This window comes from Panthera uncia, chromosome D4 (assembly GCF_023721935.1).
Source record: "Panthera uncia isolate 11264 chromosome D4, Puncia_PCG_1.0, whole genome shotgun sequence".
Lineage (NCBI taxonomy): Eukaryota > Metazoa > Chordata > Mammalia > Carnivora > Felidae > Panthera > Panthera uncia.
The window spans coordinates 85,016,896-85,031,453 of NC_064807.1; the positions used below are offsets into that span (position 1 = coordinate 85,016,896).

A 14,558-nucleotide genomic window follows, 5' to 3' on the forward strand; every position below is an offset into this window, starting at 1 on the left:
AAATAGAGCATAATAGAACATCTGGCTATAGACCCACATGCTGAGTTAGCATATGATAAAGGTGGCATTTCAATCAGTGGGAAATGTTGTATTTTTCAATAAATGGTGTTAAACTACCGGATAGCCTTGGGGAGGAAAAATAAACTCTGTCTTCTATCTTCTACCAAAAGAAAATCACGTAGATGATTTAAATTGAAAAAAATATATATATATTAAATTGAAAAAAAAACTATAGGGGTGCCTGGCTGGCTCAGTTGGTGGAACATGTGAATCTTGCTCGGGGTCATGAGTTCGAGCCCCACATTGGGCATATAGTTTACTTAAAAAAAAAGTTAACAATAAACGTATTAGAAAGAAAACATGGGAGGTGGGTTTTGTTCTCGTGTTTTGTTTTGGAGTGGAGAAGACTTTTTAAAGTAAAATTCAGAAGCCATAAAAGAAAAATAATTATAAACATCAAATCAAAAACTTGCAAGGCAGAAAAGTCAAAAACAAAAATAGCGCAGTAAACAAAGTCAAGACAAACTCATATTGGGTTCTTAAAATAGAAAGAACTCTAAATCACTAAGACCCAATAGAAAAACAGGGCAAGGCAATGAACAAATTCACGTGGCAACACTCTTGCCCATGGGATGGGATAATGGGTGCTCATATTTTGCTGTATAAACAGTCCTTTTTTAATGGGAAATATTATGAAAATACTTAAAAATTGAAAGGCACATATTTCTTGACCTAGCAGTTCTAGTTTTTTTTTTTTTCTTTAATGTTTATTTTTGAGAGAGAGAGAGAGAGAGAGAGCGAGCAGGGGAGGGGCAGAGAGAGAGGGAGACAGGATCTGAAGCAGGCTCCATGCTGACAGCAGAGAGCTTGATGCATGGCTTGAGCTCACAAGCCATGGGATCGTGACCTGAGCCAAAGTTGGATACTTAACCAACTGAGCCACCCAGGTGCCCCTTAGCAGTTCCAGTTTAAGAGTTTATCCTATAAATATATCCATACTTGTGTGAAACGACTTGTGTAATGACAAATTGGTAGCATTCCCCGCCCCCCAGCTTTATTCAGGTATAATTTCCATCCAATAAAATTCACTGATTTTAAGTGTATGGTTTTGACAATTGTATGTAGTTGTATGCATGTCAGTATATCGAATATTTCTGTCTCCTCTAGAAAGTTTATGGTCAATCTGTGACCTCTGGCCCCAGACAACTACTAATCTGCTTTCCGTTACTATAGTTTTTTGTTTTTAAACATTTATAGGTGTCACTGTTAATATAATTTTGCCTTTTCTAGAGTTTCATGTAAATAGAACCATATAATATATACAGAGTCTTTTCTGTTTGGCTTCTTTCACTAGCATACTGTTTTTGAGATTTATCCAGGTCATATTCATGTAATAATACTTCATTCCTACTTGTGGTTGAATGTTATTTCATTATATGGATATATACCACATTTTGTTTATCCATTTATCATTTGGTACATATTTGAGTTCTGTTTTTTGGCAGTAATGAGTAACGTGCAGTGAACATTAACATGCAGGTCTTTTTATGGATAGGAAGGATGTAGGTTTTCATTTCTCTTGGATAAATAAATATCTGGGAGTTGGGTTGTTGGGTCACATTGTAAGTGTGTATTTTTATCTTTATAAGGTATCGACAAACTGCTTTCCATAGGGTCTGTACCATTTTCCATTCTTTTTTTTTTTTTTTTTTTTTTTTTTTTAAGTTTTAAAAGTTATTTTGAGAGAGAGTGAGCATGTGTGTGCAAGCAGGGGAGGGGCAGAGAGAGAGGGAGAGAGAGAACCCCAGGCAGGCTCCATGTAGTCAGCACAGAGCCCGACTCGGGGCTCCATCTCACAAACTGTGAGATCATGGTCTGAGTTGGAATCAAGAGGTGGACGCTTAACCGGCTGAGCTACCCAGGTGCTGCTACCATTTCCATTTGTCACAGCATTTTTGAGAACTCATTCTCTTCCATATCTACACCAACACTTGGTAAGGTCATTGATTTTAATTTAATTTTATTTTATTTTATTTATTTTTTAAATATATGAAATTTATTGTCAAATTGGTTTCCTTACAACACCTAGTGCTCATCCCAACAGGTGCCCTCCTCACTACCCATCAACCCACCCTCCCCTCCCTCCCACCCCCCATCAACCCTCAGTTTGTTCTCAGTTTTTAAGAGTCTCTTATGCTTTGGCTCTCTGATTTTAATTGTAAACATCTAATAGATGTGTAGTGGTATCTCATTGTGGTTTTAATTTGTGTTTCCCACATGACTAGTGATGTTGAGCATCTTTTTACATGCTTATTTGCTTATATTTTTGTTGAAGTGTTTATCCAATCTTTGCTTCCATGGTCTTACGGGGTTATTTGTCTTACTGAATTTTAAGAGTTCTCAATGTAGGGGCGCCCAGGTGGCTCAGTCAGTTAGGCGTCTGACTTCGGCTCAGGTCATGATCTCACGATTCATGGGTTCGAGCCCCACATTGGGTTCTGTGCTGACAACTAGAGCCTGGAGCCTGCTTCAGAATCTGTGTCTGCCTCTCTCTTTGCCCCTCCCCTGCTTATGCTCACTCGCTTTCTCTCAAAAATAAATAAATAAATAAACATAAAGAAAAAGTTCTCGATGTATTCTGAAGACAAGCTATTTGACAGATAAATGTTTTACAAATATTTTCTCTCACTTTATGGCTTTCTTTCTTTTTCTTTTTCCTTTTTTTTTCACTTAAACTGTCTTAAGACCAAACTTAAATTTTGATAAAATCTGTTTTATCGGTCTCTTTCTCTTCGGATTCTTGCTTTTTGGGCCTTGTTTCAAGAACTCCTGGGGCGCCTGGGTGGCTCGGTCGGTTAAGCGTCTGACTTCGGCTCAGGTCATGATCTCACGGTCCGTGAGTTCGAGCCCCGCATCGGGCTCTGTGCTGACAGCTCAGAGCCTGGAGCCTGTTTCAGATTCTGTGTCTCCCTCTCTCTCTCTGACCCTCCCCCGTTCATGCTCTGTCTCTCTCTCTCTCAAAAATAAATAAACGTTTAAAAAAAAAAAAATTAAAAAAAAAAAAGAACTCTTTGCTTAGGGGCACTTGGGTGGCTCAGTCAGCTGAGCGTCTGACTGCCTCTTGGTTTCAGCTCGGGTCATGATCTCACGGTTTGTGGGATCAAGCCCCAAGTGGGGCTGAGTGCTGATAGCGAGGAGCCTGCTTGGGATTCTCTCTCTCTTCTCTTTTTCTCTCTCTCTCTCTCTTAAATAAACTTAAAAAACAATCTTTGCTTAACCTAATGTCACATTTTATTTGTTTTCTTTTAGAAGTGTAATATTTTTAGCACATTTATTTACTTCAGTAATTACTTTTTAGTTAATTTTAGCGTATGGTGTTGAGGTAAGGGATGGGATTAATTTTTTTCCCCCATACAGAGATCTTCTCCCAGTGCCATTTATCGAAAAGACTTGTCTTTTCCCATTGGATTATCTTGGCATCTTTGTAAACAAATCAATTGATCATAAAATGTGTATCTACCTCTGATGCATTGAACTCTACATCTGTCTTTACCTTAATATCACACTGTCTTGATTAAGATAGTTTTATTAGTAAATCTTAAAATTAGGTAGTGTAATTCCTTCAACCTCATTCTTTTTAAAAATGTTTTGACTATTCTAGGTCCTTTACTTTTCCACAGCAACTTTAGAATTAGCTTGTCTCTTTCTTCCAAAAAAAAATGCTTTCTAGGATTTTGGTCAGAATTTTGTTGACTCCATAAATCAATTTGAGGAGAATTGCCATCTTAATAATGTTATTAAGTCTTCTGATCCATGAACCGGGTATATCTCTTCATTTAGTATATCTTGTTTAATATACCTAAGTAAGGTTTTATTTTCAGTATTCACATATTACACATTTTTTGTTAAATTTATTCTTAAATATTTTATTTTAAAATATTTCTGAAAAATATTTTTTTGTAAATATTTTTCTTTAATCTTTTTTAATTTTTATTTTCTTAATTTTAGAGAGAGTGTACAAGCGGGGGAGGGAGCAGAGGGACAGAGAGAGTGAATCTTAAAAAGGCTCCATGCTCAGCGTGCAGCCTGACGTGGGGCTCAATCTCACAACTGGAACATCATGACCTGAGCTGAAATCAAGAGTGAGACGCTTGGGGTGCCTGAGTGGCTCAGTCAGTTAAGTGTCTGACTTCAGCTCAGGTAACCGTCTCATGGTTTGTGAGTTTGAGTCCCGAATCTGGGCTTTCTGCTGTCAGCACGGAGCCTCCTTTAGATCCTCTGTCCTCTCTCTCTTTCTCTCTCTGCCCCTCCCCTGCTCATGTGCGCGCGTGCCTGCTCACTCTATGAAAAATAAATAAGCATTAAAAAAAAGAGAGAGAATGGGGCACTTAAGCGACTGAGCCACCCAGGTGCCACATTCTTTTCCTAATTTTTAAGATAGAAACTTAGAGGGGCACCTGGGTGGCGCAGTCGGTTAAGCGTCCGACTTCAGCCAGGTCACGATCTCACGGTCCGTGAGTTCGAGCCCCGCGTCGGGCTCTGGGCTGATGGCTCGGAGCCTGGAGCCTGTTTCCGATTCTGTGTCTCCCTCTCTCTCTGTCCCTCCCCCGTTCATGCTCTGTCTCTCTCTGTCCCAAAAATAAAATAAACGTTGAAAAAAAAAAAAAAGATAGAAACTTAGAGAACAGATTTTAGAACATTCCTAATAAATAACTATAAATGTTGCTTTAAGTATTGCTTTTTGCCGTATCCTAAAAATTTGGTATGTTGGATTTTCACTATCATTCAGTTCAAAATAGTTTCTAATTTCCCTTGTGATTTCCTTTGACCCTTGTATTATTTAGAGTGTGTTGTTTAATTTCCAAACATTGGATGTTTTCTTAGATATCTTATTGATTTTTAATTTGACTCCATTATGATCAAAGAACATATTTTGTATCATTTTGATCTTTTTATTTTTTTTAATAACTTTATTTTTTGTTTTAGAGAGAGAGAGGACATGAGTGAGCGAGCAGCGTGGGGGGGGGGTGGGGTGGAGAGAAAGAGAGAATCCCACGTAGGCTCTGCACTGTCAGCGAGGAGCCCAAAGTGGGCCCAAGCTCACCCGAAGAGGGACTCGAACACAAGAACTGTGAGATGACCTTAGCCAAAGTCGGATGCTTAACCGACTGAGCCACCCAGATGCCCCCATTTTGGTCTTTTAAAATTTACTGTCCCGTGGGTTATGGCCCATTATATGACATATGTTGGTGAATGTACCACGAACACATAAAAGAATGTGTATTCGGAAGTAGTGGGTATGATTGTGCAAAATACCAGTCAGGTCAAGATTATTTAGTTCTGTGGTTTTGCCAGTTTTTTTGTCTGGTCTGTCAGTTGTACATCGGTTTTATTTATTTATTTTAATTTTTTGGAGTCTGGTTGACACAATGTTACATAAGTTTCAGGTGTACAGCATCGTGATTCAATGTCTCAGCATGTTTTGCTTGCTCACCAGGAGTGTAGCTATCATCTGTTACCACACAGTGTTATTACATCATCGACTATATTTTCTACTCTGTGTTTCTTCCCATGACTTATTCATTCCATAACTGGATGCCTGTATCTACCACTCCCCTCACCCATTTTGCCCATCTCCCCAACCCCTCCCCTCTGGCAACCATCAGTTTGTCTCTGTATTTACAGGTCTCATTCTGCTTTTTGTATGTTTCTTCTTCATTTGTTTTGTTTCTTAGTTTCCAGATATGAGTGAAATCACATGGTATTTGTCTTTCTCTAACTTATTTCACTCTGCATAGTGCCTTCTGGGTCCATCCATGTCGTTGCAAGTGGCAAGATCTCATCCTTTTTGTGGCTCTGTAGTGTTCCATTGCATGTGCACGCGCATGAGTGTGCGTGTACCACATCTGTCATCTAAGAAGGACACTTACTTTGCTTCTATATCTTGGCTATCGTAAATAATGCTGCAGTAAACATAGGGGTGCATGTATCTTTTTGAATTAGTGTTTGCATTTTCTTTGGGTAAATACCCAGCAGTGGAATTATTGTATCATACGGTATTTTGTGTTTTTTTAATATTTTGAGGAAACTTGATACTGTTTTCCACAGTGGCTGCACCAATTTGGATTCCCACCAACAGTGCACAAGGGTTTGTTTTTCCCCACATCTTCACCAACACTTGTTTGTACATCCAAGGGAGCTGGGTAAAATAAATTATGGCCAAACAAACAAATAAATATGGCATTTCCATGTGGTGGAGTGCTGTGCAACTTTAAAAAATGATGAGGGGACTGATAATGAAAAATAAGAAAATTCTTAATGTACTATTAGAGGAAATAATCTTTAAGATACATTGTTAAGTGAAAAGAGTAAGGTGCGGAATAGTTGGTATAGTGTATTTGGTTTAGAGATGGATGGTTGGATGCATAGGTAGGTAGGTGGGTAGACAGACTGTAGAATGAAAGAAGGAGTGTGTGGCATATTACTGGAAGGAAAGACAAAAACCTCTGACAGTGGTTGCCTCTAGGGACAGGTTTGGATGACTGGGCAGTGGGAATTGTAGGGAGGCAGGCTTTTTGGTGTCGCTTCCAAAATCTTTTTCTGTAATCTTTTAATAGATCCTTAATATTTAACAAAGAGGGAGACTTTTTTTTTTTTTTTTACTCTATTCTTATACATGTATTAGCTAATAAAAGTAACTTTAAAATGTTTTATGTTTTAAAATCTGACTTTATTTTTCCCATTTTTCCTTCATTGTGCAGACTGAGCGCCAGGTATCTCGCTGGTTTGTTCAGTGCCTTCGGGAACAGTCCATGCTGCTAGAAATTATTTTCCTTTATTATGCATATTTTGAGATGGCACCTAGTGACCTGTTGGCATTAACCAAGATGTTTAAAGAGCAAGGATTTGGTAGTAGGCAGACCAACAGGCACCTGGTGGATGAGACCATGGACCCTTTCGTGGATAGGATTGGGTAAGTCTATTGAACTTGTGCAGTGTTTAGAACATTGATATTCTAGTTCCTGTGAATGGGTGAGGGGAGAGTCTAGATGCACTTTTCACTTAGTGGGTAGGGAAACAGATGGGTGTGCTTCACGTTCCCAGTCTTACAGGGAGTAATGACTGAGACTGAGAGGGAAGTGTTTTCTCAAAATACGTTTTCCAGTCTCATCTTTTACTATCTTCACTTAAGAGGTTCATCTAGTCAACAAAAAATGTAGTGAGTGTCAATGGTAGGCCAGTGCAAATGCTAAGAAGACAGTGACAAGGCAGATGTGTCCCCTGCCCTCTTTGAAGTCCTCATCTACGGACTTTGAATTTTATGGCAGCGAATAGAGCCACATCTTTTTTTCTTATGTACGAAAATACATTGTTGATGTTTTTTGACATAAATGGTATATGCTTTTACAACTGAATTTTCCGCATAACTAGATGTCCTGGAACTCTTTCATCTCAGGATGTTCTTTTTAGCTGCTGCATATTAATACATGGTATGGATGTTTATTTCATGGTTCACGAATGGTAGGCAGTTAGCTATTTTGCACATTCCAAATAATGCTTATAAAGAACATTCTTTACAAGCCTCTCTGCATCTGGATGAGTACAACTCTAAGATAAAGATCTAGAAATGTAATTGTTGGGTTGAAGGGTATGTGCCTTTGTATTATAAAATATCTGTTGCCAAATCGTTTTCCACAAAGCCTGTACCAATTTACACTTCCACAGTGGGAGGAGAGAACCAGTTTCCCCACAACCTTGCAAACCCTTGATATTATCTATCGCCCCCTTCAGTTTGATCCCTTTGGTGTACTGATTTGCCTTTCTCGGGTTATCCGTGATGTGGAGCCTTTTCTTACCTGCTCTTGGTACAACCTCTGGGGTGAGCTGCCTGTTTGCATCTGTGTCAGTGAGGAGGAGATTCAGCTGCATTTAACAAAAAGGATGATGTCATCGTGGTTAGAATGGATATATATCCACGTTTTGAGGCCTGTTTCCTCTGTGAACAAAGATACACACCTGAGTCGTGAGATGGTTTATCTGGGTCAGATGTAATTGGTGGCTATAGAAACTTCCAGTCCTGGATCTGTGCTTTGGCAGGCACCAGCCCCACGTGACTGTCAGGAACTTTAAATGTGGCTGGTCGAGGGACTCCCGGCTGGCTTGGTCGGTGGAGCATGTGACTCTTGATCTTGGGGTCAGTCGTGAGTTCGAGCCCCATGTTGGGCTCAATAAAACTTAAAAAAAAAAATGTGGCTGGTCAAACCGAGGTGTGCTGGAAGTGTAAAATACATACTGAGTTTAGAAGACTTAGTATGGAAAAAAAAAGCACAAAAACCCATTAATAATTGTTTTTGAAAAAAATAATTTTTTTGATATTAAAGCATCTTGCATTTCACCTTAGTCTCCTTCAAGGTTCAAAGTAGCACATGTGACATCATGATACCGTTTTCCTTTCCAGCTACTTCAGTGCCCTTATCCTGGTGGAAGGCATGGATATTGAATCCTTGCATAAGTGTGCTTTGGATGACAGAAGAGAACTGCACCAGTTTGCCCAGGACGGGCTTATTTGTCAGGTGAACTTGGAGGAGCTGCATTTCCCTTGGGAGACAGTTTAGAGTCACGAGTATGTTCTTAACCCTCCAACTGCACTGCCCCTTGAAAGTTGCCTTGTGGAATCAGAGGTCCTACGTTGTTAAGAAGTTAACTGGATCCGGAAGAGATCTCAGGTTTTGGTGGTAGTGGATACCACATAGGGGATAGTTGAATCTGTGAGAATGAGTGGAGTCACTCAGAGAGATGGCATCAGGAAAAAAAGAGGCCCAGGGACAGAACCTTGGGGCGTGTCTTCACTTATGGAGCTTGTGCAAGAAGATCAAAGGGAAAGCACGTTGAGATGCGATGGTTAGATAACAAAATGGGGAAAGATCAGAAAGAGTTAAAGAAGGATTGGGAAATTTTCTAAAGAAAGTTCCACTTGGACGTGTATTTTATGACGTTACATTCGACTACTTACAGTCAGAAGAAACGAAGTGTGGGCACAGGGAAGAGTGGCAGAAGGGTTTATGAGTGAGGTGGCTGGGGAGTGGGGAGGAGTACGTACCCAAATGGGGCAAGGGGCCGCTGGGCAGTTGTAAGACTTACTGCATGTGACAGAGGGTCCCATCTGGGGCTCTGACCCTTTGTTTTAGCGACACAGATTTTGTTTTTTCTTTTCATCAGGATATGGACCGTTTGATGTTGACCTTCGGGGACATTCCACACCATGCCCCAGTGCTTTTGGCCTGGGCTCTTCTCCGTCACACCCTGCATCCAGAAGAGACCAGCAGCGTTGTCCGAAAGATAGGCGGCACGGCCATCCAGCTGAACGTATTTCAGTACTTGACCCGACTGCTCCGCTCGCTGGCCAGTGGGGGAAATGATGTGAGGCTCGGGCTGTTGGTGTTTGAGCAGGAGATGAGCAGAGAGCGGGGGAGAAGCTCGTTCATGAATCATGATAGTAGTAATGATAATTGTAGTAGTGATGTGGATAATGATGGTGCTGTTTCCAACTCTGTGGAGCATCTGCTGTGACCGGACACTGTGCTTAGCGCTTTCTATACGTTACTTTATTTCATCCTCATAACGCTTATTTGCACTAGGAAGTTTCATCCCGTGTTACGTATTAAGAAGTTGAGACTGAGGGAGATGTGATTTGTTCACAAGAACAATAACCACCAACCAGTGGTAGATACAGTTTGAACCCACAGTGTCTGACTCTGCCTGCCAGTATAGGATACTATGCCAGTACGGTAATCTGGAAGATAGCTTTGGCCATATTGACTGGAAACATCTTTTTTGGGGAGCTTCGTCATTCAACTGTAGCAGGATGTATCAGCCATTCTCTTGAGGCTAGTGTTTGGGCTTAATTTCAGAGGCACTGTTGTCAGCTTGTTCTGACACGCTAACAGGAAACCTCGGCCGGCAGGCACCACTGGTTGGCATTGGTTCGTTTATCTTGGTGATAGTTCAGCCTGCTGCATTCATACCAGCGCATAGAGACCCTTTATCCTCATTTTCTTCCCCACGAAACTGATCATTTTGAGAATGGTTCCTTTCCGATTGTATTCTTGGCTGTGTTGTAATATTTATGGTTCCTGCTTTTTCATTTCTCCCCCTCGCCTTCCTGATCTTGGGACTAAATCAGAAGAATTATAAAGCCTTGGATTCTCTTCCGTTTGTTTATAGAGACCTGATTAATGTGCTAGGATTATGCCGAAGCTGGGGGGGGAGACTTGTTATTCAGAATTGTTCACTGACTCCTTTGCCATTGCAGTGTACCACCAGCACCGCGTGCATGTGTGTGTATGGACTGCTCTCTTTCGTTCTCACCTCGCTGGAGCTGCACACACTGGGCAACCAGCAGGTTAGTACCTGGTTCTCGTGGGACTTTCTGGCATTGCAGTCATGTCCCTGAGATACGCCTTTGGAGCTGATACAGCACACACCCACATACCTCTGGTGTTCATTTGTTTATTGCTGTTTTCTTCGCATTTATTGTATTATATATGATACATATGAACGATAGAAAAATCAGAAGGTGCTGATAAAAGGAAAAAAGTATAATCCCACCACGCAGGACAACTTCTGTTAGTATTATGATGCGTTCTCTTCTAAACATTTTCTGCATATATATGTTAAAAATGTAACCATTTGTCTCTAAAACTGGAATCACAACGTACATACTGCTTTGTAATCTCATTTTGGAATGGTGCATCAGTCCCAAACATCTGTGGGTGGTAATAAAATATTCTTCTACAATATTTTTAAAACCTGAAACATTTCAGGGGCACCTGGGTGGCTCAGTCAGTTGAGCGTCCGACTTCGGCTCAGGTCACGATCTCATGGTTTGTGAGTTCGAGCCCCGCGTCGGGCTCTGTGCTGACAGCTCAGAGCCTGGAGCCTGCTTCCGATTCTGTGTCTCCCTCTCTCTCTGCCCCTCCACCACTCGTGCTCTGTCTCTCTCAAAAACTGAATAAACATTAAAAAAAACAAAACCCTGAAACATTTCAAACTTCAGACTCCTAAACAATCTTATTACCAGCTTCCAAATTATCAGCTCACAGCAGATCTTGGTGCTCTTTCCTTCCTTGATTATTTTGAAGCACATCCCTGACATAGTTTCATCTATGAATTTTCGATGAACCAGAAGAGGAGTTAGTAAAACTTTACAACCAGTACCATAACTAACAAGCTGTATCTTTAAAAAAAAAATTTTTTTAAACATTTATTTATTTTTGAAAGACAGAGAGAGACAGAGAATGAGCAGGACAGGAACAGAGAGAGAGAGGGAGACGCAGAATCCGAAGCAGGCTCCAGGCTCCAGGCTCCGAGCTGTCAGCACAGAGCCCGAAGCAGGGCTCGAATCCACAAACCGTGAGATCATGACCTGAGCTGAAGTCGGATGCTTAACCGACTGAGCCACCCAGGTGCCCCTGTATCTTTAAATATCAAGTCAGAATTTAAATGTCTAGTTAACTCGTAAATGTCATTTGTTATAAGTTTGTGTGTTTGGATCAGAATCTAAATAAATAAGGTCCGCATGTTATGGGTTGATAACTCTGTCAAGTTTTAGTCACCTGTGGTTTGCACTGTAGTGGACCCAAGCCACATCATTGTCTAGATAATGATGGTCTAGATCCGTTAGTTCCTTAGGAGTTACAAAATGGCACTATTCTATCTTATTTATTGGTTGGAACATTGCTATAAAAAATTTGTTTCACGATATATGCAAATATTAAGTTGTTATGTTGTACACCTAAAACTAATGTAATATGTCAGTTATACCTCAAATAATTTTTGTTCTCGCTACTATCTGATACTCTGGTATAGAGTACTGTGCTTGCTTGTTTTCCTATATTTACTAATTTTCCCTACCATCCTGTAAAGGTGGCTAATGAGGTTTTTAAGTTTTTATATGTCATGGTGAACTCATGGGTATAAATGTGTTAGCTCTGTTTTAATCTAATGCTGTTACTATTCTTAGGCTCAAATTACCCACCTTTGGCCAGTAAGAACTCTTTCAGAAGAGCCCCTCTATCTGTCCTGCACTGCTCTTATGTATTTTGATAGCTCTGTTGCTTTCTGGTATGACGACACACTGTTGTAGGATTATCTTACAAGATTCTCACCCCAGACCTGGAATCCGCCATTTCTCTAAGGAAGCCTGGTTCCTTTCAGTGGAGAGTGCTGTTTGAGGAGTTCTTTATAACTAAGTGTTTGTATTCATTTTTTTAATGACTTGTTTTGGAAATTGAAGGAATTGGTGAAGTTGCAGAAACTGAAAATTTACTATCATTAGAAGAGAAATTGGTGTTCATTGGAGGACTCCATTTCCAAAGTTCCAGGGGCATAGCATGAGCTTTGCATCCTTTGCCAAAATTCTGGTCCCATGTGGACCTCAGTGTACGTAGTGGGAGGACCGGTATTAACATACCAAGGATGTGAGAGTCCTAGCACTTGGGTTTTTTAAAGAAATCATTCTCAGTGTGTGCCAGGCTCTGTGCTAGGTGCTGAGGGTTAAAAACTTGAAGAGCCGCTCTTGCCCTCTAGGAGAACAGTTCAGCCTAGCCTAGTTGCACCTCACCTTTACTAGCACCTTAATGTTTACGGTTTACGGTCCGCTTCTGTACACACTGTCCTCTTCCGTCCACAGAGCGGTGCTGTGAGGCAGATAATACTGTCGCCGTTTTATAGCTAAAGATTTTGAAGTTCAGAGAGGTTCACTTGGCTAACACCATACAACAGGCATAATGTACACCCTAGATGGGGTGTAATCTTTTTAAACCCACAGTTCTTTCTGACCTAGTATGTGGAAATATTGTTGACGTTTTGATTTGAACAGAGATACAGTAAAAGAGATATGACTGCGTCAGCTACGGAAACTAAGCTGTTTTCTTCTCCGTCCCCCAACAGGATGTGATTGACACAGCATGTGAAGTCCTGGCAGATCCTTCTCTTCCAGAACTATTCTGGGGAACAGTAAGTGTGTCAGAGGGAATTATGCTATAAGATATTCTAGTAGCAAAACAATTGATCAAGCACTTAGTTTGTGATAGGTCTCATATTAAGCGTTTATGTCATTTTGTATTTACTTTTTACGAAAGTCTATAAAGTAGATAGAATTATAATCACCATTTTGCATATGAGGAAAGGTGATGCTTAGAGATATGAAGTGACTTGCCTAAGGTTACACAGCTAGATGAACAGCCAGCCTCAGGAAGTAGTTCTGGCTGACTTCAGTCTGTAGTCTGTGTTATTAACCAGCATGTTATGTATCCTACCCACCAAGTCTTTTTTCACATTGTTAGTCTCAGGCACCAGTAGTGCTGTAAGTCTTGAACATGCGTCTGAGTTGTCAGAATATTGTTAACAAGTTAGATAAGAATTTGGCTTCAGAGAGAACAGCTTCTCACCAGTACATAGGCTTAGAATTAACACCAGTCCGAAGCCCTAGGGTCCAGCTGATGAATAAATCTGTTCTCTCTTGTACTGTGGCCTGACTGATAGGCCTCTAGGTCTTATCCTCTTCTTCCTGAGTCACTGTCGTCTCGAACAGTGTTCCTGGGAGAGGGTGGCCTGAAACAATATTTAGATTAAGGATCTGTTACTTGTGTGCAGTGGCCAAATGCTAACATGTTGTTGGCTGCTTTTCACATTATTCAAAACATCTCCTGCAATGGCGGATAGCATTGTCTTCCTGTTGGGAGGATGGCCAGGAAAAGGTCACTGGAGGCAGTGGTATTCTCTTTTCAGGTCCTGATAAATCTGATGTTGAAAGCCTTTCTCAGTGAAATTCTGGAAATCTTCAATTGTTCGGGAGGGGTGGTGTCTGCCCGGAGGAAAGGACTGTTTTTAGATTTTCTTATGATTGCTAGGCAGTTCGGAGATATGTTAATTCACGGATGGTGTTGAAGGTCAGTGACCTCTCTTCTTCCACCACAGGAGCCAACCTCTGGGCTCGGGATCATTCTGGACAGTGTATGTGGGATGTTTCCCCATCTCCTCTCCCCACTCCTGCAGTTGCTACGAGCCCTCGTATCAGGAAAGTCCACTGCCAAAAAGGTAGGTTGTTCAGTTAGATGCTTGATTTCAGACTGTGGGAGAGGTTTTGGGGGATGCCACTGCCATGGCAAGAATTAGTCTGAAGTTGAACGAACAGTGCCAGAGATAGTGCTTAAGTTCTCTTAAATTAAGTACCTATTGCAGACACTGAGTGAGACACAGTATAAAGTCCCTTACTGTCTCATCGGAAGAGGATAACAATAGATACAAGGAAGAAATAGCTGATACAGCCATACGGTAAATGTCATTTGAGTAGTAAAGACCTACTGTTGAGGAGAGCCAGCAGTCTGTGGAGTGAGGGGCCTTGAGCTAAGTGTTAAAGGGTGCTGAGCGTTGGCAAGGAGCATAGAGGCAATTCTAAGAAGAGTCACGGTGGCAGGTTTGTGAGAAGTTTGAGAGTCAGACACAGTCTGACCGAAAGAGCAGAACAGATGTGGGACCCCTTGCATGTCCCCGAG

General features: G+C 41.0%; 1 protein-coding gene across 2 annotated transcripts in view; it reads left to right on the forward strand.

Moving 5' to 3' along the window:
• The window catches only part of NUP188 (nucleoporin 188), a 54,296-nt gene that overhangs the window by 20,478 nt on the left and 19,260 nt on the right, over nt 1-14,558 (forward strand). For both annotated transcript variants that reach the window (XM_049629998.1, XM_049629996.1), the window contains 6 exons: nt 6,762-6,973; nt 8,459-8,573; nt 9,220-9,420; nt 10,313-10,402; nt 12,952-13,017; nt 13,981-14,100. In XM_049629998.1, the coding sequence (XP_049485955.1) occupies nt 6,762-6,973; nt 8,459-8,573; nt 9,220-9,420; nt 10,313-10,402; nt 12,952-13,017; nt 13,981-14,100 (804 nt within the window). The remainder of the gene's footprint in view (nt 1-6,761; nt 6,974-8,458; nt 8,574-9,219; nt 9,421-10,312; nt 10,403-12,951; nt 13,018-13,980; nt 14,101-14,558) is intronic.